Genomic DNA, 27,019 nt, shown 5'->3' with positions numbered 1-27,019 from the left:
GCGCGCCTAGAGCCCGTGCTCCGCAACAGGAGAGGCCACCGCAATGAGAAGCCCACGCACCGCAACAAAGAGTAGCCCCTGCTCTTTGCAACTAGAGAAAGCCGCGCGCAGCAACAAAGACCCAACGCAGCCAAAAATAAATAATAAATTAATTAATTTTTTTAAAAAAGGGCGCATGAGGGCAGAGAGGATCTTACCTGGCACAGGCAGCTCAGCATCGGGCCCCCTTGCTGGTCTCATGCCAGTCCAGATCAGCAGCCTGGGCTTACTTTGCCTTGATCAGAGGGAGGGAGAAGAGTGGCCAGGCTCTCAGAGAAGACCCCACCTCTCCCAAGTCTAGCAGGAGCGGGGCTTCAGCTTCTGTCTGTTCTGAGCTCTTTCCTGTAGGCGTCTGGAGGGAACACACAGATGGGTTGGGCTGATGGAACTGGCTGAGTTGGGGGGAGGGAAGCTTGTGGCGTGTGTGGCTCCCCTCGTGGGGGAGGTCCTGCCGTCATCATCTTTAGACTTCTGCCCCATGAAAGGCACTGGGCCTTCTGGTTCCTCATCCTCCCCTCCTGCCACATTTGACCAGTGGTGGTACTCTTCCTCTAGAAAACCCTTCTCCCTGGGCAGTAGCCACTACCTGCTCAACCCTAGTTCCTCCACCACTTCTTTGGCAGCTGCATCCCACCTTCTTCATCTGCCTGTCCCCAGGACTCTCTCTTTGGTCCCTCTTCTTTCTCTGGAACACCAAAGCTTTGTTTTGTTTTAAATTATTTAGTTTAGGGACTTCCCTGGTGGCGCAGCGGTTAACAATCCGCCTGCCAGTAAAGGCGACACAGGTTCGAGCCCTGGTCCGGGAAGATCCCACATGCCGCGGAGCAACTAAGCCCGTGCGCCACAACTACTGAGGCTGCGAGCCACAACTACTGAGCCCTCGTGCCAGAACTACTGAAGCCCGCATACCTAGAGCCTGTGCTTTGCAGCAAGAGAAGCCACCACAATGAGAAGCCCGCCCACCGCAACAAAGAGTAGACCTCGCTCTCTGCAACTAGAGAAAGCCCACGTGCAGCAACAAAGACCCAATGCAGCCAAAAATAAATAATTTATTTAAAAAAATTATTTAGTTTATTTAGCCATAGTTAAAAACCCAAAAGGTAGAAAAAAGGCATGCAATGAAAAGTAAACCTCCTACACCTGTTGTCCACCCATCCAGTTCCCCTTCTCAGCAGCAGTCAGTACCATCTCGGCTCGTGATTTGTTGGGTCACAGACCCCTTTGGAAATCTGATGAAATTCGTGAACCTATTCTCAGACAAATGCGTGACTGCACAAACGCATCAGATTGTACCATTTCACAAGAATCACAGACCCCTAAAGCCCATGTGTGGTTTGAGGCTAAGGATCCCAACCTGTACTGCATCCTCTTAGTCTCCCCCTTAGTGAGTCCCTGCTGCAAAATGAAAATGCAGGGTTCCTTCTTCAAGGAGCCTTGTTTAAGCGACAGCAGAGCATTAAACTAAGCATGGGGCCCTGTGTGACTGCCCTGCATCTCATCCTTTCCTCTGGCTTTACTTCCATTGGTATGGCAGTTATTCTCCTATCTGTGTCTCTTGCCCTAACTTGTTTTGAATTTCAGACTCAGCTGTCCAGGGATGTATTTCTGAGCATCTCCAACTCAAGAGTCTCCAAAATGGAGCCATTTACCGGCTACCTCCCCTGCCCCCTAACTCCCAGTTCCTCACCATCCTCCCATCACCTGCAACTTCTCCCTGTCTTTATACCCAGCCACTCAGTTGTCAAGTCCCACAGATTCTGACTCTTAAGTTCCATGCTGCCTCTCCTTTCCCACTGCCATCTCCCTCAGTGTGGTCCTTCATTACCTTCCATGTGTATTACTGTGATTGTCCCCTAAACTCATCTCTTCAGGCCTTGCCTCTGCTGCTCCAGTCCATCTCCTTGCCTCCTCTTCCCAAAGGACCAGCCCCATCATGTCACTTACACACTCAAAACCCTTCAGTGACTCTCACTGCCTACAGAGTTGGGCACAAACTCCTTTGCCTGGCATTTAAGGTCCTTTGCAATAGGGCTCCCAAACTTCTTTTCGGTGCTCATCTCTTAGCCCTCCTCTTCATGTCCCTGAGGTTTCAACGCAACTGTAGGACCATCTGGTCCCTTAATGGGCCCGGTGTGTTTTCCTGCAGTTTACAATTTGCACTGCTGCTGTTCCTGGTCCCCAGAGTTTAGAGCTGGCTTACGCCACTATAGCCATGTAATTTCTCTGGCCCTTTTACCACAGCCACTGCCCATGGCTCTGCCCATAGTGTCCCCTGCATTCTTTCTACTGTCCCTCTCCCTCTTCCCATCATCCTCACTGAAGGGGAACCTCAGATGCAAGGCTGGATACAATCACCATTAAGTATCAAGCAGACGAATGTGCAATCCCAGCTCTATTGCTTATTGACCTCAGGCAAGTTACTTTCTGTTTCTTACACAGTAGAAGAGGTAGTGACACCTCATATAGTCATTAAAGAATTGAGATAAAGTAAATTAAGTCCTAAGGATAGTGTCATTATTCATATCATCATCTCACCACCTGTGCTGGGCTGGTCCCCCTTGGCTCCTCCCCAGCTGCAAGGACTCAGGAGACATCTCATCCCTCTTTCCATCGAGTTCTGGGAACCTGGGTGGGGTGGAGTGGAGGCCTGGCCCTCAGGTGCTCGGGTAGCTGTATTGTATGTCTAGGGGTGAGGGGAACTGCTGCCTCTGCTCTCTTTGTTCACACTCAGCTCAGGCAGCAGCAGGCGTGGGCGTCCCCAGGGGAGGCAGTGACAGCTTCAGCTCTCACAGGGACCTTGCAGGTGACAGCTGGGGAGGTGCAGGCCAACCCTATCACGCCCCAGCTGATGGGCCTCCCTGTTGGATGTGGGCCCCACCTTGAATCAGCCCAGGTCACAGCTGAGTGTAGTTCTGGGTGCAAAATGTAGCCTCCAGCCTGCTCCTTGCCGGATAAGGGGTAAAGTGATGGGGACTTGGTCACTGAGTTACCAAATTAATTCTAACGAGTCCCTGCTCCTCTCCAGGCCTGTTTTTTCATTGGCAAAGGGACAAGCTGGACTCCGTAAACTTTAGGGGCCTTTTGCCCCTTGTTATGACTACTCCAGGACTAAGTCAGTTCCGGAGTCTCCCTAGAACCGTTACAGACAAGAAAACTCAGGCTCAGAGGAGCAAGGAACCTAAATCCACCCATCCCTTCCGTGGGGGGGCTTTGAGAACAGAGAGTCAAAGTGAGCAAGTGCAGTAGAAAAATTCTTTATTGAAAAGGGAAGGGTGGCCCCCTTGCTGGTGCCTCCTGGGACCTGGCTAAAGGCGGGTTGCCACCACTCAGCTCTTCAGGCAAAAGTCTCTGCACACCTTCCCCTTAATAACCTTAAAGAGGAAGTGCCGTGGTGTAACGGTAAATCACAATCTATTCAGAAGAACAGCGCTTCCAGGCCCTTGCCTTTAAGAACTTCTTAAAGGCAAAGTGGACAAGTGCAGCAGATCAGAGCCAGGACGCTTTAGGAAAGTCTCAAAGAAGCGGCTCCGTGTCTTTACCTTTAAGAATCTCTTAAAGTTGAGGCATATTCGCGCCGAGTACAAAGGTGGAAAACTGTAAAGGAGTTTACAAAGCACTTTTCCAGTTCTTGCTTTTAGCATCTCTTTACGGGAGAGGTGGTCAAGCGTGAATTAATAAAAAAACAAAATACCTTGCAGAACTACTTCCCTCCCCGCCCGCCGGAAGCCGCCCCGCCCAACAGTCGCTGCGCGACCCCCGCGGGTCAGCGTCCTCGCCTTCCAGGAGCCCCGAGGCCGGGAGGTAACCGGGGGGCGCGCGGAGCGGGTGGGGCGACGCCCGCCGGGGTCTGGGGGCGGGGGGCCCGGCTCCCAAAGTCACACCGGGGCGTCCCGGGAGTTTCTGGTTTCCTAGACTGTCTTCACAGAGGAAGCCGGAGGGGGGCGGGGCGGGGCGAGGGGGCGAGCGGAGGGCGCGGTGACCATGGCGACCGCGGTGACCATGGCGACCACGGTGACCATAGCGACCGCGGCTCAGAGCACGGAGAGGTCGTGACACGACCTGGAGCGCTGCTTGAAGAACTTGGTGTTGCGCGGCACCAGGTTGGCAAGGAAGCGCTTGGCCTTCTTGGTGAGGCTCTCGCGGCGCGTGGGCAGCGCGGGGCCCTCGGGCCTGCCCCACTCGGGCTGCGGGCCCCCAGCGCGGTTCGGGCCCCGCCGCAGCCGGATCTGGCGCACCGCTCCCTCGAAGAGCTCCCGCGTGTTGTGGTGCAGCGCGGCCGACGTCTCGATGTGCTTGCAGCTCAGTGTCCCTGCCAGATGGCGGCCCTCTGCAGGAAGGGACGTGTTCAGGCGCCCGCCCGCCCATGGGGTTGCGCTGGGCCCGGGGCCGGGCGAGGCTGGGTCTGGGAGGTCCAGGGCGTGCAGTGGAAAGGGACTGGGGCAAATGGATCTCTTGCGACTGATAGAACAAGCAGGGATTAAGTGGAGGGCGGTGGTGGTGTGGAGGGGGAGGGAGAAAGGGGCCTTGAGAAGAGGTGAGGGGGAAGAGAAGGGAGTCTCGGGGCCCTAGGCGTGGGCATTGAGAGTCTGCCCTTAGCCTGGGGCTAACTGCAGTTTTGTGCACCCAGGAGGGTAAAAGGGCCTTATGGAGAAGAGGTGTCCTGGAAGGGAGAGGGTTCCCTGAGATTGCAAACATGGATGAGGTTCAGGGTACTCACCCTCCAGTGAGACCTCCCGGGAGCGGGCCAGGTCACTCTTGTTTCCAACGAGGATGACAGGCAGGTCATGGTGGGGCCTCCCAGCCCTGAGCCGTAGTAGGGTCTCTGGAACTTTGGAGAAGCTTTGTCGGTCGGTGACTGAGAAGACGATGAGAAAGGCATCCCCCGTCTGAAGGCAGTGGTCCTGCAGCCACCCCCCTGCATCCCCCTGCAGATGGGCAGAGAGTCGTGGAACGTCAGGGCTGGAGGCATGGGAGAACCTGCCCAGCACCTACACCTCAAGGATGAGGAGCCAGGATGTGAGGGAGAAGCCCACCTGCTTAGGACACAGAGCTAGTTAATGGCAGAATCTCCATACTCAGAGTGTGTTTGTGGAGGAGGGAGAAGTTTGTAATGTGAGCCCCACATGGGCGAATGGGGGACATAGGATCCTAGACTAGGGTAGCCCATCCTACTTTCTTATGCTTAAGCTCTTAAAAAATGAATGCCATTCAAGTATGTGTAATCTGGCCTCTCGTTTCTGCATAGTAATCATTTATGTCCAAATATTCACAAGTCCTCACTTTTTTCCCCTTCCCTGACATTACAGAGCCCTGAGCTTCTGTCCTCTCAGATCAGGATCTTCTAGGCTGAAAAATGTACAGAGGGGGTCAGTTTCAGGGTGTTCAGCCTGGCTTGCAGTTGCAGGGTTTGTCAAATCCAGATCCTAACTTTCCTCTGGGTCAGAAGATCCTGGAAACCAGACAGCAGCTCTCAATGCCATGGTATGTGCATAGGTGTGAGCCTTTGCTCTCTGAGACAATATATATGAAAGGTCAGGTTCCACTACATGTTAAAACCAGGGGCTGTAGTCCCACCAGCCTTCAGCCTTCAGCCATACTTGGCCCCTCCTCAGCTCTCCCAGGTTTCATCACCTGCTTGCAGCCACATCTTAGTTCTCACCTGTTCCCAGATGTCATAAACAACTAGAGTCACTTCCTCCTTATCCACCATGATGCGTCTCTCATAGGTGTCCTCTGTTGGGAAATAGGGACAGGGAATAGAGCCCATTAGGAGGCTCCCCAACACCTGTAAGACCTGGTAACCAGGGATGCCTTAGATCCCAGCACCAGGGACCCCCTCCAGGGAGGTTGCCACAGAAAGCATTGAAACAGCTTCTCTTAGGTTCTGGCCTCCAGGACTGTTCATGCCTTGAGCTCTTCCATCCCTGACTAGGGCTCCAGAGGCACCCTCAATCCTTGCAGGGCTCCCCCAAATACCTGGGTTCTCCGGCTCGTGAGCACTGTCTCCCTGGAGACCACCGAAAGTGCCTGCTAGGGTGCTCTTGCCCACGCCGCTCTCCCCCACCAGCATGACCTTGAAGATGCCATCCTTTTGGGTGGGGGCTGCCTCTCCTGAACCCAGGGAGTCAGAGGAGCCAGAGGATGAGGTTTGAGGTGGCCAGTCAAGTTCATCTACAGCCTGGGCCCGCCGCAGCTGGTGCTTGTAGGGGACAGGCATACTGCCTCTTCGTCTGGGGGCCCCCGGGGCAGGGGGTGGCCCGCCCCGGTCCAACCCCGCCAACAGTTTCTCTGGCTTCTTCAGCAGTGTAGCATCTGCTTCTGGGGGGGGGGGCAAAGAGAAGGAAGCTATGAGTGGGGTAGGCCTAGACACCTGCAGAGGACTCAGTCCTGGCTGCTCCAGCCTCAGAGGCCCAGTCGATGACCGTGACCCAGAAGGAGCTGAGAATCTTTGGTCCGACCTCTTCCACTGAACTCCACCAGAAGCCTGAACTGGTGGGGCTCCCAGGGGCTGACCTGAAGGCTTGCCCAGTGTGGTTCCAGCCACAACCCGTTCAAAACATGCCCCATGCAGGGGAGGCACCTGTGTGCAGGCTTACACACCCACTCACACTTCACACTGACACACAGGCACACCCCCAGACTAGGCCTCTGGCCGGGGGCTGCCCCTCCTTCCACCGGGAGGCCCTGCCCCCTCCTGCTTCCTGCACTGATGATCCCCACCCAGAGGATAAACTGAAGCTGCTGCCCAGGGTCTGGGGTTGGGTACTGATAGAGTCAAAAACTTTGTGGGGAGCCTGTTCCCAGGGAAGGGACTTGCTCACTGAGATGTGTGTGTTGGGTCTCCATGGGTGTGTTAAGGGGGCTGCCTCTTCCCATGGCCCTGTAGGTAAGCATCCCCCAATGCATGTCTGTGTGTGAGAATCCTTCTGCACCCCTGGCTGTCCCTGTGAGTCCGACAGAATATTGTGTTCATCGTGAGGCTGAGGGAGGAAGAGAGAGGGAGGGAGGAGGAGAAATAGCGAGAGAGCAGTAGCAGGGAGAGTGACAATGCACGGGTCAGGGTAACTGGAGGAGGAACCACAGACATAACAAAGGGGGATAGAGAGAGGCTGGAAATAGCCCAGGATCAATACTTGGCTGGCAGCCAGGGCCTCCAGGAGCCAGAGAAACCCTCAAAACAGTTCCCCAGGGTAGCCCCCTGCCCGTGATTCCCAGGCTTGTGGGCTGCCCCTTGTCTTTCCCCCTTCCCTCCTGCCCATCCCAACCTCTTGGGAATGAGGCAGACCTAGGGGCTAAGTACCAGTTTCCCCAGGGAAGCCCCCGGTGATGGGTGAGGGGACATTTAGGCAGCCCACCTCTGCCCCCTAGCCCCCCACCTCAGCCGAGCCCCAGTCCTGGTGTGGGCAGGAGGCTTCCCCACTTCCTGAGTTGGTCTTCCCCTCTTGCTGTTTGGGTTCGAGCTCCTTCAACCCCTAGTTCTGACCTCCCCACCAAAGCTTCAGCTCCCACCCCCATGGTTGCAGCCAGCACCTGCCAGCTCAGCCCTCACCTGGTGTGGGCGTCCCTGGCGGGGAGGCCCAGTGGCTGCCGGCGGGGCAGAGTGCTGTGGTTTCTGTGTCCGTGTCCATGTCGGTGTCGAGGTCTGTGTGCATCGGTGTGTGTGTGCGTGTGCAGCCTGGCGGCTCGCAGCACCCGCTCCCTCACTCAGCAGCACTGTCAGCTCTTCCCTTTAAATACCACCCCCCATGCCCTCCCCCTAGACACCTGGGGAAACAGTCCCACCCCCTGATGAGGTCACATATGCTAATGAGCCGTGATGTCAGCGGGATTCCCTCCTTTCTGCCCACCCCCCCCACCCCCTTTGCATCGCTTCCCTCTGGGAGCACACACACTGCGGAGTCTGGTTAAGACATGAACAGAACAAAGTCAGAGGGGCAGAAGAGACGGGTTCAGAGAAGTGGGGTGAGGGGTCAGTGGGCAAGGGAGCTGAGGATGGGAGGAGGCAAGGACCCAGGGCCTGGGTGGTCTTTCTCCAGGAGCCAGGACTATGTGTCATTTGTCTCCGTATCCCAGCCCCTTAGCCCAGTGTTCAGCCCGGAGTGGGTGCTCAGTAGCTAAATGGAGGGGCTAAAGGAAGAAACCAAAAAAGACGCAGGGACAGGAGGACAGCCACCCCACCACCAAGCTTCTCTGCCACCCCCTCTTCCCCATATTACCCCTTCTGGGCTAAGGCCCACAGCAGTACCCATTTCCCAGCCTGGCCCCTAGGCAGATGGGGGCTTTGAGGAAGGAGACATGGCTGCTTTGTTTGGCAGCTTCATTTTTTTACTAGGTTCAGGTGGGTACAAACCATTGTGGGGACTCCTTCCCCATCTCTCCCTCCCTGCCCGGCCCACCAACCTCGTGTTAATCAGAGCAGGAAAAAGGGGAGAGACAGCCCTCTAGAAGAAGTTCCCAATCCCCAGTGCAGGTGCCAGCCCCCCTCTCAGTGCTCTCTGGGGCAGCCCCAGGCCTTCTGGGCTACACAGGGCAGACACACAATGACACCTACCTCTTGGGGGGGAAGCCAGGATAGCGGGGCTCCTATACTGCTCCTTTTCTGCCCGGTCCCTTTCCCTTCAGGCTCCCACTCTTGTCTTCCTGATGCCCCCAAGGACCCAAACACACATTCCGATTTCCTGGCCCCTTCTCACCCCATTTTTGCCAGATGCTGTGCTAAGCACCTTCCTGCATTCTCTCCTTTCATCCTCATGACCCTGAGGCTCAGAGTGGTGGGTGAGTGGCCTGTCCCCCAAATCAATCATGCAGCTGGAAAATGGGGACACCAGGATTCCCACCCAGATCTTTCCAATGCCAAAGACTGTTTTTCGTCTCTATGCTATGCTGCCTTCCTTGTCTTAAATATTCCAACTGTCTCCTATTATTGGGAACAATCTATATTGCGATCTTCAGTGGACTTTTCCAATTGAAGAAGCAAATAGTGATCTCGGGGTTACTAGTGCAGTGACGCTTCACTTATGTGGAGGTCAACTGCAGGGTAACATTGTGGGGTCTAGAGGGAGCAGAAAGAACTCTTAAGCAGCTACAGTCTTCATGTGCTTCACTCACTGGACAGACTCTCCAGTCCTCAATCACAGCCTACTTGTTCTTACTTTATTCACAATTTTAATGTGTCCATGTGTGTTCCTGTGCTCAAAGATTAGAAGCACATTTATAGCAGCTAGTGACCCCTGATCGCTTGGTAGCAAGGGAAGCAGTATCACAGAAAACTTTTATTTTTTAAATTTTTTTTTTTTTTTTAAGATTTATTTTTTTTATTGATTAATTGATTGATTGATTGCTATGTTGGGTCTTCGTTTCTGTGCTAGGGCCCTCCCTAGTTGTGGCAAGCGGGGGCCACTCTTCATCACGGTGCGCGGGCTTCTCACTATCGCGGCCTCTCTCGTTGCAGAGCACAGGCTCCAGACGTGCAGGCCCAGTAATTGTGGCTCACGGGCCCAGCCGCTCCGCGGCATGTGGGATCTTCCCAGACCAGGGCTCGAACCCGTGTGCCCTGCGTTAGCAGGCAGATTCTCAACCACTGCGCCACCAGGGAAGCCCTTATTTTTAAAATTTTTAAAATTTATTTATTTATTTATTTTTGGCTGTGTTGGGTCTTCGTTGCTGCGCGTGGGCTTTCTCTAGTTGCGGCGAGTGGGGGCTACTCTTCGTTGCAGTGTGCGGGCTTCTCATTGCGGTGGCTTCTCTTGTTGCGGATCACAGGCTCTAGGTGCGCGGGCTTCAGTAGTTCTGCCCTGTGGGCTCAGTAGTTGTGGCTCGCGGGCTCTGGAGCGCAGGCTCAGTAGTGGTGGCACACGGGCTTAGTTGCTCCACGGCATGTGGGATCTTCCCGCACCAGGGCTCGAACCTGTGTTCCCTGCGTTGGCAAGCGGATTCTTAACCACTGCGCCACCAGGGAAGTCCCCACAAAAAACTTTTAAAGCAGTCATAAGCATTTAAAAAGTGGTCCAAGGTCATCTGGCATTAAGGCAAATAGCTTTTCTGACGCTGTTACAGCTTCTGAAAACATTGCTGCAGAGGTTTTTGGTGTCTATGAATGATCCTCAGCTATCCAGAAGGATTTATATTATAGTGCAGATGGGCTGAAGACGAGTGTAATGTTTTAGAGTGATCTCCTTCCAGAATGAGTTTTTAAAAAGTTTTAAATTGTAAAGGGGTGAGCTTTATGTTTCTGGAAAACTCATTTAGGTGGTAGAATTCATTTCTATGATACTAGATAAGAGTGTCAGGGGCTGGAGACCCCAGCGAGGATTCTTGACCATGACTTCCGCCTGCCCTCAATCCAGCCTTAGGCCACAGACGCATGCTGGGTTTCATCTTGAACCACCATCTCTCTTGTCCCACTGGTAAGAGGCTGTGCACTTGCCCAGCGCAGGGGCACTTGCCCAGCGCAGGTCAAGGCTCCCTCAGGAATTGGAGGTCCTGTGTAATAGTGGGACAGACTGAGATTTGGAACCAAGCTGATCCAGATTTAAGTCTGCCTCTCAGTAGAGACTGGAGCAGTCTTAATTCCTCGGAAGCTGCTCATGAGCCTGTGACTTGGGGCTGTGATGCCCACGGTACAGCCTTGTTGTGAGGGTTAGCTACGTGTGATAAAGGGTTTGGCACTCAGCAGGTTGCCCAACAATTTGGTGCTCCCACAGTCTCAGGCTGTGTGGCTGGGGGTCCCTTTCCTCTCCCAGCGTGGCCTGGAGCTTGGTTCAGGCCCAGATTCTGCTCCTTAAGGACCAAATTCTGGTATCTGCTCAGATTTATCTCAGATTTTCAGCCTGATCCCCATCTCATAACTGAGATCACCTCCCTCCTCCCCACCAAGGGCCTTTGCATGAGTCCCACACCCCCGATACTGGGCACCTTGGACAGTGGTGTCTATCCTGATAGGATCTGAAGTCGCCTCACTTCTTTTTCCTTGGGCCGTGGTGAAAATAACTTGGGTGACAGCCCCCTACTGCCCCACCCTTGCCTGGGTAAGACCCTCTATCTTAGTTTCCCCATTCTGCCTGTACAATGTCAGTCCCCTCTCCCCGCCACCTGGGGCTTCACTGTGGCTGACAAAAATGGTGTTACTGCTTGCACCTCCTAGATTACACACCCAGCACCTAGAGGAATCTTCTTTCAGGCCCATAAATCTACATGCACAGGGCTTCCTAGTGAACTCTACCTTCAAGTCCTCCCTCCAGCATTCTGAAGCATTCCACCACGAGGAACATTCTTCTACCTTAAATCTTTGTCCATTTTCAAGTTTCAAATACCCCTAGGAGGTAGAAGGTCTGGAGCAGGACAAGGATGAGGGTATCAGGCTGAAGGTTTTGAGGTGGCTATGGAGAAGGAGAGGAGCAGGGAGAGGCAGAGGCCAGGTGAGGGAGAGGCATGGGAGGGGAAATCAACATCCCCTGCCTGTTTTCACTGGGCCTGACGCAAGTGGGACCCAGTGATTGTTTGCACTGGGGAAGGCAGGCCCGGAGGGAGAACAGCAAGCAAGGATGAGAATCTCTGGAGCCCCTTCCCCAATCTCTGGAGAGGGCGTGGAGTGAAAGGTGCTTGAGTCTTCCCCAAGCCAAGATGCCAGTGTCCCAGGACTGTACCATATCCCCTCAGCCACTTCCCTAGGCTCCTGCTTGCTGCGAGAGGGGACGGTATGCAATTAGTGCTGGGTTGCTGGGTGTGAGGATGCTGGCAGTGTGTAATCAACAGGGCCTCTCCACCAGGGAGGTGGGGATAGGCCAGGCCAGGCAGGAAGGGTAAGGGAGCCTAAGCGGGAGCCCTTTCTCCGGGGACTGATTCTGTTAGGGAATGCCTCAGCTCTGCTCCTGCGGGCATCACACCCACTCCCATAGGCTCTTTCTAAATCCTTTGTCCCGGCTGATTTTACTTTTTTTTAATTAATTAATTTATTTATTTATTTTTGGCTGTGTTGGGTCTTCGTTTCTGTGTGAGGGCTTTCTCTAGTTGCGGCAAGTGGGGGCCACTCTTCATCGCGGTGCGCGGGCCTCTCACTATCGTGGCCTCTCGTTGTGGAGCACAGGCTCCAGGCGCGCAGGCTCAGTAGTTGTGGCTCACGGGCCCAGTTGCTCCGTGGCATGTGGGATCTTCCCAGACCAGGGCTCGAACCCGTGTCCCCTGTATTGGCAGGCGGATTCTCAACCACTGCGCCACCAGGGAAGCCCCTGATTTTCCTTTTAAACTCTGGGACAGCTCTGTCAGCTTGCTTACCACAGGCTGGGTCCCAACATTTCTCACAGATCATTCCCTCCTCCATTACCCTCTCCAGCTCTTTGGCTCTGGCTATTGCTTGTGCCCCTGAGCCCCTTTCTCAGGAAGTCTAGGGTCCCTCTTACAGCCCTAGCCCTCACTGTCTCCTTAGTTTGCTTATCGTATGGACTCTCACCCCGCCTAAAATTCACAATTCTATACCAGCTACTGACAGCATTCTTTAGGATCTAGTTTGGGCCCTCTTCCAGGAAGGCCTCTTGGATCTGGCCAAGGTGATGCTAGCATCTTCACATCCTGAATGATTACGATTTTTCTCTGGACGCATCTTTGCCCGCTTTGAGGCATCCTGGCTGAGAGTTCATCTGTCTTGCCTAGGACAGACTGAAAATGCCTGGTAGGGTGGAGGATGGAGGGCAGGAGTGTTTCACCAGGGACAGTCTGCTTCTGTGACTAATGCTCTGCGAGTACTCCATAAATGGGAAGTTTCTCAGCTGCAGGGCCCAGCGGCCTCACCACTTCCGGCCTGGCGGTGAGTAAGGAGGCTTGGTGCTCACTGCTGGTGTCAGTCACTGTAGAGCTGGGCCCCAGGCAGTGAGTGCAGGTGGAGAGGGTTAGTCTTAGGGTTCCTAGAATTTTCTTACCCTCTGAGTGGTATAAAAACCATGGATGGGTGGTTAGAAGATAAATAGGAAAAGGCCAGGAGGTGGAGGGCAGAGCAAAGGCCTTCACAGGGAGGAGTAAGGTGAGGGGAGCATAAGCTGAGATGGGCAGGGAGGCGGGGCTCGTGCTCACAGCTCATTTACAAAAATCTTAAATTTCTGATTCCTTTATTTTCAACCTTGGCTTCCTGGACAATGGCCTGGCTATGGAACAAAAGCATCTGCTGTGCTCTTTTTATGAGCCAGGCCTTGTAGGAGGGATCACCATTGGCAAAACCCCAGGGCCTGCCCAAATCCTCCCCTTGGGGGCTGGAAGTCTCCAGCCAATTGGCATTCTGGTGCTTAAGGCCACTTTTGGGTGGGTTTGGCAAGGATGAAGTGTCCAGGCCTATGACCCTTTAAGAACTTTACTTTTTAAAAAGCTACCCAAATGGTGGTGGTGTGGGGAGAAGGTGGTGGAGGACTGTGGTCTCTGGCCATGCGCAGAGAGGGGGGCTCTGTGTGAGCCCTCTCCCTGCCTGAGGGACACCTAACTTTATAGCAGCTACATGGGATCCATGGGAGTCCCATCAAGTGCCCTCACACTGAGGGACAGGGAGGGAAGTAGTGGACGGGAAGCTGAGCTGCCCTCTAAAGGGTTGCTGTCACTGTGAACAGAGCACCCAGGGGAGCCAGGTCACCTCAGGCCAGCAGTGGCTCATCTTCTGCTTCGACCACCCAGACCCCGGGCTCAGCCAGTGGCACCAGCAGCACATCGTCCTCGTCCTCTGGGGACAGGACTGTTGTGTGGGGTCCAGGTGGGGCCCGGGTTGGTCCTGGCGGCCGCAGGCTGGGCAGGAGGCGGCCTCGCAGGGCCTGTACCACTCCAGACAGCAGTGATGGCTCCAGGGGCGCCGCAGGCAGTGGCCCTGGGGCCTCGGGGACAGTGGGGAAGGCTGGAGACGTGCTGGCAGGTGGCAGTGGAGCCTTTACAGGCAGCGGGGGTGCCTGTTCCCCATCCTGCCCACCCACCGCCCCGCCCTCACGGGCTGGACCTGTGCTGCCATCTAAGGTCTCAGGGGGAGCAGCAGAAGGTGTGACCTGGGATCTGGTCTCAGAGGTCCGGGCTGGGGGACTGGTTCGCGGAAGCAGGCCCCAGCGGCGGAGACGGCGCACCAGGCGGCGCATAGAGCGGCCCCGCTGGCGGCGGCGGGTGCCTGAGGCGCCCCCTGGACTCATGTCCTGGCGCAAGATCTGTAGCAGAGAACGCAGGTTGCCCAGCACGGAGTTCTGCAAGGAGAGGATGAAAACACCAGAGTCAGAGGGGGTGGGGACAGCCAGAAGCCTGAAAGAAGGAAGGGCCGGGAGTGGGAGGTGGTCCGGCTGGGGAGGGTGACTTACGTCATTCGGGTTCTCTGTAGGGAAGTCCTCTACAGGTGGGATGGCGCCCTGGGCAATGAGCTGCCCGTAGGAGGGAGGCGCCTGCTGTTGCACAATCTCGGCCTCTGTCCGGGAGAGGGGGGCAAAGATGCTGGAAGGGACGAGGACGGCTCGGTCACGGGTGCTGCTCACCAGAGCCGCCTGCCCCAGCCTGGACAGGCCTCTTTCCTCCGCACCCAGGCCGGGGCACCTGGAGCTAGGCCACGGCTTTCCAAAGTCATCTGACATCCCCCTTCCTTCCTTGAGATGGCTTTCAGGATCTAGACCTGTCCCCCCCTCAGAGGAGCACGTCTGCCAAGCTAGACAACCCTAGGAGCCAACCCAGAAGCTGGTCACCAGAACCTGTCCCCAATGTGGGCACCCTCTGGTCTTCTGTGGCTGCACAGGCCCTGTCCCGCCCTCAGTCCCCACGCCCCTACCGCCAGCTGCATTCCCACTGACCTGTACTCCTGGGTACGAATGGCATAGAGCTTGCAGGTGCAGCCCAGGGCAATGACCAGCAGCAAGCCGCACACGAGGCTGCCAATGACCGCGGCGGTAATGACCTTGCGGGGCAGGGCATAGGAGCAGTCCCACTCGTCACTGCCGTCAGCGCAGTCTGGCTGCCCGTCGCACACCCACGTCTCGTACACGCACTTCTCGTCCCGGCACCGGAAGTTGCCAGGCTGGCAGTGCCGACAGCGTCTCTCGTCCGCTCCATCAGCACAGAAGGTCTGGTAGTTGCAGCGGTCAGCAGGCAGGTAGCAGGCTGTGGCACCGGGGGTGCCAGCGGCCCCACAGGGGTAGTGTCCAGGTGGACAGCTGGGGCAGTTCTCCTCGTCCGTGCCGTCGGCGCAGTCCCATGAGCCGTCGCAGCGCTGCGCCTCGCTGTAGCAGCGCTCGCCTAGGCCCTCGCTAGCCCCCAAGCCAGAGCCTAAGCCACAGGGTCGGTCCCAAGGCAAGCAGTAGCCCCGCACGTGGTAGGTGGCATTGAAGCCCCGACCACTGCTCCAAGCGACTGTGTGGTAGTCCACGGTGGCCTGGCCGGACAGTGTCTCCACGGTGACAGCCTTGCCATTGCTGAAGTGGGTAAGGCTGCGCAGCAGCCGGAGGGTCTCGGGGGGCCCGGCGCTGTCATACACGTGCACTGCATCTCCATAGCCCAGGTCCAGGGCCGTGAAGCGCACTGCCAGGCGCCGGCCATCATGGGGGTCCAAGAGCCAGAGGCAGGACTGGGGGTGGGAGACTGAGGCCAGGTGTGAGTATCCGAGGGAGGAGAAGACCCCATAGAAGTCTTCCAAGGTGTGATTGCAGGGTGGGGTGGGGACAGGGGCCGGGGTCAGGTTGGGGAAGGGGTCTGAACTGCAACCTGCCTCGTCAGAGCCATCGCCACAGGCATCGACCCCGTCACAGCGCTGGACCAAGGGCACACAGCGGTGGTTCAGGCACTGGAACTCTTCCTGCAGGCACATCAGCCAATCTGCAGAGGCACCATGGAGAGGGGCTGTGAAGCACTGGAGCTGGCAGGATCCTCCCCTCCTCCCTCAGGCTTCCACTGCCTGCCTGTTCTAGTAGCACTACAGACAGCCCTGTCCAGCCCACCTTGGCTGTAGGAGAGCAGGAAGCCCTGGCCCATGGGTGCTCTGGCCCCAGCATAGCTGTAGGTGATGGTGACGTTGCCTCCAGGCAGCTGCAGAGGGCTGGCAGGTGCCTCGCACAGGGAGATCTGTGGCTGGATGGGGGAGCGCAGGATTAAGCGCTCTGAGCCACAGGCCAGACGCAGTTTTTGGAACCTACAGGGGTGAAGGAGAGCAGGACGTAAGATATTCTTGACCACTGCTGGCTTCTTCCTCCCCCAGTGCTGTCAGGCCCGTTCTACTCCAAGAAGCAAGAACACCTGCTTATCCACAATCCAAATAGCCAAATGAAAATGCAGTTAGCCAAATTCCTTTGTAACCAAGGCAACAGCCCTAACAGAGGCCTATGGCACCATGAGACCATGAGTACATCCCAGAGCCTTTTGGAAAAACTGCCTTGTGTTCTGGACTGAGTTAGAACTGATTCGTTGCTTTCCTGTTGTTTCAGCACTGTCACCAGAGTTTGGTGCTAGCAGTAACCGGCAATTACCATACAGCTTAATTAACCAGAACTCATCATCCCCTCCCAGTGCCCAGTGGTGAGACCTGAGATCACCATGCCATTCTGATCCCTCTGCCCCAACAACCTCTCCCCAGATTGCCCTCTCCCTTCACCTACCCATTTCTGGGTAAATTCATGGGAAGTGAGCTGTGGGAAACAAATAGCCAGGTACTCAACATGGGCCCCAACCCCACGGCCCACGGTTGGAGGAGCCCAGGGAGACCTGGACTGTTTAAAAGATCTGGGGAGGGACTTCACTGGTGGTCCAATGAGTAAGACTCTGTGCTCCCAATGCAGGGAGCGTGGGTTCAATCCCTGGTCGGGGAAGTAGATCCTGCATGCCACAACGAAGAAGCCCACGTGCCGCAACTAAGAGCCTGTGTGCCGCAACTAAAGATCTCTCATGCCCCAACAAAGATCCCACGTGCCGCAACTAAGACCCAGTGCAGCCAAAATAAAATAAATAAATATTAAAAAAAAAAAAAGATCTGGGGAGGCTGAGGAAGGTTCTAAGCTGATGAAGGAATAGCTTTGAATCCCAGGCAAGGATGTGCAGTGGATTGAAGGACTCCTCAAAGCAGTCATATCGGAGCGCAAAGACTGTTCCTAGAGTGACTGTTGTCCTTCAGAGATGACAAGACCCAAACTAGATGTCCACTCCAGGCAGTTCCAATTCACCATGGAACAAGCCAGGCTTTTAGGGCAGACTAGGCCAAATCTAATTCTACTCTTCCCCCTGTTGACAGGGATGGAAGTTCCACAGAGAAATGATCCCTGAAGTCTTTTCCATGGTAGAGGAGGAGGGGTGGGGGAAAGGAATAAGGTCTTGCTCTGCTTCTCACCTGAGCGTTACCGTCTGCTCCTTGCTGCCCAGGATGAGCCAGGTACAGTTGGCAGGGGAGCTGCGGCTGTCCCGGCCCACGGGCCTCTGTAAGGTGCCCTGCACTTCCAAGAGCACTGCCGGGGGGTCCTCACAGGCTGGAGAGAGAGAGGAAGGTTGGGACATCGGTTGAGAGCCTCTTACCATGCCACGCCTCCTCCAAGGGCCTGGGTTTTTCAAGAAGGAGCACAGAAACTCCCCTGCCCCAGCGACACACACTCTAGAGGCACAGCCTTCAGCGGGCCCCTGTCTCTCCACACTCATCATAGTTCCACCTTAAGTATCAACACCACAAACAATATGAGGTCTGCTTTGTGCCAGCCACTGGGCCAGGAGAAACCGGAAATACTGTTTCTATCCTCGCGGAGACTACATTTTGGCTAGGCAGTTCAAGGATGGATATTTGGGGAAAAAATACATAACTACCAGCTGAGGGCTTATGCTGCGTCTCAGTTTCCCCATCTGTAAAATAAAGGGTGGATGACCTCCACTCTAAAACTATGGTAGGTACTAGAGGAATTCAAGGAAGAGAGAGTCTTTCTCTTGGGTCCTCCCTCATTACCAAGCCCATGGGACCCCAGGGGCATCCTCTACTCACCAGGATTTGGGAAAATGATCCTGTCTGGGTGGGCCACAGCGCCTCCTAGAGGAAGAGCGAGAAAGGGCAAGAGTCACGCTTCGGAGTTTTCTTCACCTGAGCGACTCAAGTAGGAAAGGGAGCCATCTGCGGCTTCCGGGTAGTTTACAGGAAAGGGTGGTGGAGCAGAGGAAGGCAGCGGTGTGTGACCTCGAAGGAAAGTCCGGCAGCACGGCCTATGGGGTGCGTACGGTGATCTACGGAAGCCAGAGGGAGGCTGCGGGCTGAGGAGAGCGGCTAGAGAGTTCCCGCGGATTGGGGCAGGCACTGCCGGGCACGGGCTGGCAGGGTAAGGTGAGGGGCCACGTAGGAGGAAGGGAGCTAGAGCCCCTGGGCCCGGTGACAGCCCTGGGAGCGGGTTGCCGGGCGAGTAGTCTCGTTTTCGGTTTCTTACCCAGGAGGAGGAGAAGGATGGCCGGCAGCATCGTGAGCCGTCCGGAGGTGCAGGAAGAGTCCCGGAGCTTCGGTGGTCTACCCAGTGGGGAGGCGGCGCCGCTCCGGGCGTCCTGGCCTCCCAGTGCCGCCTCCCCGAGGGGCCTCCATGGCCCGGGCTCCTCGACCGGTGCTCTGGAGGCCAGGGCTGGGGGCGGGTGGGGGGCGGAGGCGGCCCGAGCGCAGGGGCGGTGCCTCTCGCCAACTTCGGAGTTGTTTTCCCCGGCCGCCGCCGCGCTCTCTCCCGAGGCCGGCCCCCGAAGCCCCGGAAATCGGCTGGAAGACCGGCGCTGGGGCGCGCCCTCGCCTAGAGCCGGCCCGCAGGCCGCGAGCGCCCCGGTCCAGGCCTGGCCGCCACCTGCTGGGGCTTGAGGCCACTTCCTCTTCGGGCCAAACTTTACCGACTGTCAGCCCCCAGGGCCGGCCCGGGCGCTGCTCAACTTCTCCAGCGCGTCCAGCCCGCGGAACGCGGCAGGGGAGCGGAGGAGGGGGACAGGCGGCTCGGCACAGCGCCCAGTCCCTCGCCCAGACTGTACCCCCGCCAGCCCAGGGGTTGGAGGAGCCCGGGCGGAGGAGGGGGCGGGTGACGAGCCTGGCCCCACCCCTGCCAATCAACGCGCTCTCCGCCCACCCGCCCGTCTTAACCCCTTTCCGGTCGTGCAGTGTCTTGTCACTTGGGCTTTGAAGGCGCTCAGCTTCCACTTTTAACTCTGCTTTGTTTAGTCCTTTCCGCGTAACGTTAGTTACAGGACACGTCTGTCAAAGGGCAACTGCTTATTCCGTAACTATCATGTCTTTCCTTTGGATCCTTAAGCTCTCAGTACTTTTCTTGTCCCAGTGTCTGGGATGCGGTAGCACTTTTTTTGGTGAGCCTCTATTATAGCAATTACCACACGGTGTTGTAACTATTTGTTTACTCTCTCCCGCCCCTGCCCCTCCCCTGCTGTGGAAACTGAAACTTCCCGTAGGCTGGGGCCTAGACTGTTTACCTTTATACCCACAAGGCTTCTCTCCTGCTGAGACACAGTAATTCAATAAAGGAATAAATGTGCCTTCGCTTCTTGCTGGCTATGTGACGTTGAGAAAATTGTTTAACCTCTCTGTGCTTCTCAATTGTAAAATGGGGTTAATAATGTACAATTCCCTCTTAAGGTTATTGTCAACATTTAGGGAGATACCACAAGTTGGGTATCTAGGGAGTGTTTCATACCTGCTAGCAATTATTATTATTAGTCACAAGAGATATTTCTAATTTGTGTGGGCTTGGGGTTGCAGATTTCTTGTGGCGCTTATAGGTAATAATAGTAAACAATAACAATAGCAAATAGTTTTTGAAAAAAAAATAGTTTTTGAGCTTTTTTTCACATTTCAGGCACAGATCTAAGCACTTTTCAAGTATTTGCTCTTTTAATCCTCTCCACAATCTTGTGAGGTAGTTATTATTGTTACTCCCACGTTACAGGTAAGGAAACTCTGGTACAGAGAGGTTTAGTATTGCCCAAGATCATGGATCTAGTAAATGCTGAAACAAGGGTTTGAACCTAGGCGATCTGGCTTTGGACAGAGTGTACATTCAGAATCTTACTCCTCTCTCCTCTCTACAAATGGTACAAACAGTTTTCTGTTCATGACATTTGTTGTTGACATCAGTTTTGATGTGTTCAAAACTGAGACCTCAGCAGGGCCTGAAGCCATAGACTTGGCCATAAGAAGTCCTTCTGCCACTTGGATCTTGGTCCCATGCCAAGGGAACTTGGTTCCTTGGTCTCTCTATGTTCCCTACTATAGCCCTTGGGATTAATGAGGGGTGAAATAGAACCCTAAATGTGGGAGGAGGATGTTGAATAAAGGGAAGCAGGACAAAGAGGTTGGGGAAATTAAAAATACTTAAGTCCTGAAAGCGATCATGGAAGTTTTAGTTGAGTGCAGGCCGTGTTCTCTATGCTGGGTACTTAGCAGATGCCTGGAACTTGTAAGATTTCACTTTAACTTCAAGGAGCTTACAGAATAGTTGGGAAGAGAGCTCAGATATATAAATTTAAAAAGTCAGACAGCCATGGGGAGTACTTGGGAATGGCTTGTGGGGAGTTTAGAAATGAATTTAGAAATAAAACAGGAAAAGTGGTGGTGAGATGGGAAGAGTTGTAAGGGGCAGGAGGAGGAGGAAGAGAGCCCATGGTCTGGAATGCTGAATAAACTAAGATTTGGAAAAAAAAAAAAAATCAAGATCTAGGCTGGGGACTTCCCTGGTGGCGCAGTGGTTAAGAATCCGTCTCCCAATGCAGGGGACACGGGTTCGAGCCCTGGTCTGGGAAGATCCCACATGCCGCGGAGCAACTAAGCCCATGTGCCACAACTACTGAGCCTGCGCTCTAGAACCCTCGAGCCACAACTACTGAGCCCACGTGCCACAACTACTGAAGCCCACGAGCCTAGAGCCTGTGCTCTGCAACAAGAGAAGCCACCACAATGAGAAGCCCGTGCACCACAACGAAGAATAGCTCCCGCTCGCCGCAACTAGAGAAAGCCCGTGCACAGCAATAAAGACCCAACGCAGGCAAAAAAAAGAGTGAATTTGAGCCAAAAGAAAATAGGAAGAAATGAAAGAGAACCTATAATTAGTTTAAGCTTTAATTCGTTTAGTGATTTTAAGTGTCCAAGCCCATATAAATCACACTGTAGACCAAGTACATTTAGAAATGGGTCTGTGGAGATGTTCTTGGAACTCTGAGAATTGTGAAAAATAGTGGAAGTACTGGAAAATGGGCAGATATTTGGTTTTCAAAATGCCAATATCTAACTTTGATAGAGTACTCACCATATGTTTGGCGCTCTTCTCAGCACTGCACATATATCATCTCATTTAATCCTCAGCACACCTCCAGGAAGCAGGTGTTATTTTTGTCCTCATTTTATAATTGAGGAAACTGAGTCACAGATAGGTTAGATAACTTGCTCAAGATCAAACTACTAGCATGTGCAGCAGCCAAGGTGCTCTGGTCTGAATGTTTGTGTCCCTCCCCCCACCCCCAATTCATCTCTTGATTGCCTAACCTCCAAAGATGATAGTACTAGGAAGTGGGCCTTTGGGAGATGTTTCAGTCATGAGGTGGAGCCCTCAGAATGGGACTAGTAAAAAAGGCTCTAGAGAGATCCCCAGCCCTTTCCACCATGTGAGGACATAGAAAACACTGGCTGTGAACCAGGAAGAGGGCCCTCACCAGAAGGTGACTATGCTGCCACCTTGATCTTGGGCTTCCCAGCCTCCAGAACTGTGAGCAATAAATTCCCCTTGTTAATAAGCTACCCAATTGGTTGTATTTTGTTATAGCGGTCTGAATGGACTAAGATGGAAACTTGGTACTGAGAAGTTGGGGTGCTGTTGTAACAAGTACATAAGAATGTGAAAGCAGCTTTAGAACCGGGTGATGGGCAGAGGCTGGAAGACTGGAGGTGCATGCTAGAGAAAGCCTGCATTGCTGTGAATGGACAGTTAAGGGTGGTTCTTATGAGGGCTCAGAAGAAGAGAGCTACAGAGAGAGACTCAATGTCTCAGAGAATACCTAAGTGAACAGGATGTTGGTGGAAATATGGATGGTAAAGGTTATTCTGATGAGGTCTTAGACGGAGATGAGGAAGACATTGCTGGAAACTGGAGGAAAGGTGATCTTTGTTAAAAAGGGGCAAAGAACTTGGTTGAATTGTGTTCATGTCCTAGTGTTCCGTGGAAGGTAGAACTTGTGAGGAATGAAATTGGATATTTGGCTGAGGAAATTTCTAAGCAAAGTGTTGAAGAAGCAGCCTGGTTTCTCTCGGATGCTTGTAGTAAAAGATTAAAATGATTCAAAGGTGGAATTGTTCATCAAAAAGGATGCACAACTTAAAAATTTGGAAAATTCTTACCACTATCTAACATACTATATTCTACTCATTTATCATGTTTATTCCCTGCACCATACACAGGAATATAAGTTCCATAGGGGCAAGGATCTATTCTTTCACTGGTGAATCCCCAGTGCCAAAAGCAATGTCTGGCATAAAGTAGACAATAAATAAATATTTGTTGAATGAATGAATGAATGAATCAGTGACTGCCAATCATAAGCATCACGTGGATTATGTCTTTTAATCCACTCAACTACCCTTTGAATTATTAGCCCTTTTTTTAAAAAAAAAATATTTAATATGCATTTTTTTTTTTTTTAAGTAGAGGGAAGGATTATTTATTTATTTATTTATTTATTTATTTATTTATTTATTTATTTATTTTGGCTGTGTTGGGTCTTCGTTTCTGTGCAAGGGCTTTCTCTAGTTGCAGAGAGCAGGGGCCACTCTTCATCGCGGTGCGCGGGCCTCTCACTGACGCGGCCTCTCTTGTTGCGGAGCACAGGCTTCAGACGCGCAGGCTCAGTAGTTGTGGCTCACGGGCCTAGCTGCTCCGCGGCATGTGGGATCCTCCCAGACCAGGGCTCGAACACGTGTCCCCTGCATTGGCAGGCAGATTCTCAACCACTGCGCCACCAGGGAAGCCCTAACCCATTTTAAAGACGAGGAAATTGAAGCTCTGGGAGGACACACAGCTTGCTGAAGGTCACCCTACCAATAAGTCATAAAGGCTGGATCCAAACCCAGATTGTGTAACTCCAGAGTCCTTGTCCTAACCACTGTGTGGTACTGCTTCTCTGGGAAGCTACATTTTAAAAGACTGACAAAATGATTTAATCCAGAGGAGGGTGATGGGAATAGTGAGGGGTCTCTAAGCTGCTCCGTATGAAAGCTGTTTATGGAACAAGAAAGGCTTTTCACCTAAAAAAAGCTTAACTGTAGTGAGCGTTTGTATATATGAAAACTAGATCCAAATATTTGAAGAGCTGTAGTGTGGAACAAGAATTTGTTTATTCTGTACAGTCTGAAGGGCAGAAACTGGAATTAACAGAACAAATAAAGATAGTCTCTGCTCAGGGTACAGGAGCTGAAGGCACAGGTAGGGTTGATGCAGAGGGATACCACTCCTGGGCTTTCAGGGCTCCTTGAAAACTTTGACTTGTGGATTGTCGGATGGCAGAACTTCTGGGAAGACAAGGGCAAAGGAGCTTCTCAAAGCAAGTTGTGTTAGATGCTAATACAAGGCCAAAGAAAGTGAAAGCAGAGAGGAGGCCTGGGGTGGGAAGAAAGGGGTCACGAGGGCCTTTTAGGGAGAAGTTTCAGTAAATGCCTGGTTGGGATGCAGACATAGAGGTTGGGTTAAAAAGAAATGACTGCGGAAGGAATACAGACAGCTTTTGGAAAACCTTGGCTTGAGAGAAAAGGGGAAAATGAGAAAAATCATTCAAGATTGCAGCAGAATCCAGGAGAGCTTTTCAAGATGGGGAAACCTCTGTGTTTGAAGGGAATGGGGATTGAAGACTCTACCATATGTTGACGGGAGTAAGTTTCCTTGTGCTTTGGAAAGAATGAGATGCCGGGTCAGGGACACCCCTTGGAGGTTTGAGAGCCACCTCAATCATGTCCATTTTGGGGGCCTCTCGCGTATTAAAAAATTAAATACTAAGACTGTTTTGAAAATATTTGGTGTATTTTATTTATTATTTATTTATTTATTTTAAAAAATATTTATTTGTTTATTTTGGCTGCACCAAGTCTTAGCTGTGGTACGCAGGCTCATGGTTGTGGTACTGCGGCATGCACGCAGGATTCCCCGACCAGGGATCCAACCTGGGCCCCCTGCATTGGGAGTGCAGAGTCTTACCCACTGGACCACCAGGGAAGTCCCAATTTGGTGTATTTTTAAAAAATTAATTAATTAACTTATTTGTTTATCTTTTTATTTTTGGCTGCGTTGGGTCTTTGTTGCTGCGCACTGGGCTTTCTCTAGTTGTGGAGAGCAGGGGCTACTTTTCTTGTTGCGGTGCGTGGGCTTCTCATTGCGGTGGCTTCTTTTGTTGCGGAGCAGAGGCTCTCTTAGAGCACAAGCTCAGTAGTTATGGTGCACGGGCTTAGTTGTTCCGCGGCATGTGGGATCTTCCTGGACCAGGGCTCGAACCCGTGTCCCCTGCATTGGCAGGCGGGATTCTTAACCACTGCGCCACGAGGGAAGTCCCCCAACTTGGTGTATTTTAAGTGTTTATATTTAACAAATGAAAACTTTTAGCATAAATAGGCAATAATATAGTGATATTCACAAAACACCTACAGGCATTTTTATGAACTACAAAATTTAAAAATTTTATAAATGTAAGACTGGGATTAAAGGAGGCTCCCGGCCCCAGGGTGCAGATGACTTTAGGAGGATGGGTGCAAGTGAGAGTCCCCCCAGGAGGCTTGGGCATGACCTACAAAGGCCTCAGAGAAGTGGCACAGAAATGTCCCATTCTTAGATACAGGAGTCGCAGAGGCCCGCTTGCCTTGGCCAGAGGGAGCTCTGTTCTAGCATTCTGAGGTCCAGGAGTGCAGATCCACCTGGACAAGCCCAGGGGACAGGCATCCTGGAGCGATCAGTGTCTGAGGCGTCCACCGGAGGGCAGTGTGGCAACTCAGAGGACAGGACTCCAGTTCCCCCTTTACTTCCTCCCGCAGACCCTCTGTCCTGCACCCCTTCCACTCCCACTTCCTTCCTGGAGTTATTCGAGGACTGTTCACCAACCCCCAGCACAGGCACAGACGACGGAAACTGACTTTTCCCTCTCTGCAGCTGGAAGACTAAGGCTTGTCATCCTGTCGCGCCCATAGTCCCACCCCTTTAAGTACAGGTGTCCTGGGTGGAAGCGTGGAAAGTGGAAAGGGGGAAGGGACAGGCCGGTGGTGTGCTTGGCCCTGAGCGTTGCTGGCTTTGCCCCTACCTCTCGGTTCTCCGGGCTTGGCTTGCAGTGCCAACACCGAGCACGAGGGGGCGCTACCACCCTGCAAACCCTCCCCAGCGGTCTCTGCTGCAGAAGGGGCTGCGCTCAGACAGAGAGGATGGGGTGGGCGTTGCTCTGGGCCCCTTCTCCAGCTTTCCTCCACCCAGAACTTACGTGCAGTTTTGTGCAGGCATGGGGTGGGGTGGGGGGGACCTCTGGAGCACAGACCAGTAGAGTGGAGGAGAGACTCTGGGGACACCTGGCATGGAGCTTAGAGGAGTGAAGGGAGAGAGACCTTCCTGCTGGGTGCTCCAGGGTCCAGGTGCACGCTGTCCTGGGAGTGCAGCCTGGAGGATTGGTATTTCCAGGAGAGGTAGGCCAACACAACCCAATACCAACCATTCCCTGATTAAGGGCAGGCTCTGGGATAGGGCTGGAACATAAGGAGGAGGTCTGTAGGGACAAAGCCATTGTTCTGGAGTTGTGAACCTCTTCCCTCGACATATTTTCTTTCTTCTTTGAACCTGTTAAAGATTGAGGTGAAATATAAAGTAAAATTCAAAAAATGTACTAAACTTAAGTGTACAGCTCAGTGATTTTTTTAACCTATAAATTTACTATGTATACACATACTTATTACACGTGTATAGAATACTTCTGTATTCACAACTACAGCTGTTAACGTATGTATATCACAGCTCTCACTGGCAATTCAAGTCAGTAAACATTTATTAAGGGGCTCCTGTGTGCCTAGCGCCAGCCATCCTACTCTTTTGTAAGGAAGTGAGGACAGAACGTTCGGCTGGTGGCTGTGATGGGGTCAGTGGTATTATGAATCATAGTCATTCTTCGACAGAACTATACCACCCGTGCCTTGGAGGGCAACAGCTGCCTGTGTGATCTACCTGCAGTGCCCATATTTTTGGAATCCAAAATGGGAGCAATTGTCTGCTGTGTCTGAATATACAAACTCATGGAACCTCAGGAAGATATCATTGGATCCAGGATGTTGGGTCAGGGCAGCCTCGCTGCTAGCACAGAGCCAGGCACAGAGTGGCCAAGGAGAACGTTTTGGGGAATTGATCTTGCTCTCTGGCCTGGTGGTACATGTCTCTGGAAGCTGGGCGAAGGGTGAAGTCTTTGACCACAGGCTGGATCAAAATGAGCTGGAGCCAGTCACGTGTGTGTGAATCCGCTGGGCCCTTCGGAGGCACCCGTCTTTCCCCTGCTTTGTGGTCAGCCTGGCCTTGCCCCACCCAGACCCCATCCTGCCCCAAATCGGGGAAGTGCCCCTATCGGGAAATCAAGTGAGTGGGCAGGATGTGACCCATGGTGAGGCAGCTCCCAGACCTGGCCCAGTCCCTGAGTCAATGAGCTACTTCAGGCTCTCTGAGGAAGTGCTTCCTCCAAGTCACTACAATGTGGACACCTCTGCTTTCCCCTCTACTGCCCCTCCCTATCCAGGTGTGGGTCTTTGGGTGCAGGAAACTGGTCTCCTCCTCCTCTAAGCCACGAAGGCCCATTGCAGGAATAAGGGACCCTGCAGAGACCTGGTCTCAGCCTGGAGGCAGGGAAAGCTGCTCCCTTGGGGTGTGGTGACAGCCCTTGCCTGGGGTGCCCAATTGATCCTGTCGTGGAACCCCGGGGTCCAGGCCTGCTGAGGGACAGGGGAGGACAGAGGGGGCTGGGCCTGGCTGGGGAAGGCTGGCCTGGAAGGCACCCA

General features: G+C 53.5%; 2 protein-coding genes across 2 annotated transcripts; both read right to left on the bottom strand.

Annotated features, from left to right (window-relative positions):
• Positions 1-4,070: 4,070 nt before the first annotated feature.
• On the bottom strand, positions 4,071-7,691 carry REM2 (RRAD and GEM like GTPase 2). The gene is made up of 5 exons (XM_007180539.1): positions 7,589-7,691; positions 6,016-6,357; positions 5,699-5,772; positions 4,757-4,964; positions 4,071-4,366 (listed from the first exon to the last, which is right to left on the bottom strand). The coding sequence occupies exons 1-5, from the start codon at positions 7,689-7,691 to the stop codon at positions 4,071-4,073; spliced, it is 1,023 nt and encodes a 340-aa protein (XP_007180601.1).
• A 5,431-nt stretch (positions 7,692-13,122) lies between these two features.
• LRP10 (LDL receptor related protein 10) lies at positions 13,123-18,554 on the bottom strand. Its single transcript, XM_007180538.3, has 7 exons — positions 18,420-18,554; positions 17,987-18,031; positions 17,351-17,486; positions 15,972-16,162; positions 14,832-15,849; positions 14,352-14,481; positions 13,123-14,240 (listed from the first exon to the last, which is right to left on the bottom strand). Exons 1-7 carry the CDS (start codon positions 18,448-18,450, stop codon positions 13,653-13,655), a joined length of 2,139 nt encoding a protein of 712 aa, XP_007180600.2. The 5' UTR covers positions 18,451-18,554; the 3' UTR covers positions 13,123-13,652.
• Positions 18,555-27,019: the final 8,465 nt, after the last annotated feature.

Source organism: Balaenoptera acutorostrata, chromosome 3, assembly GCF_949987535.1.
Source record: "Balaenoptera acutorostrata chromosome 3, mBalAcu1.1, whole genome shotgun sequence".
Classification (NCBI taxonomy): Eukaryota; Metazoa; Chordata; class Mammalia; order Artiodactyla; family Balaenopteridae; genus Balaenoptera; species Balaenoptera acutorostrata.
This window is presented reverse-complemented; position numbering and strand designations above follow the sequence as displayed.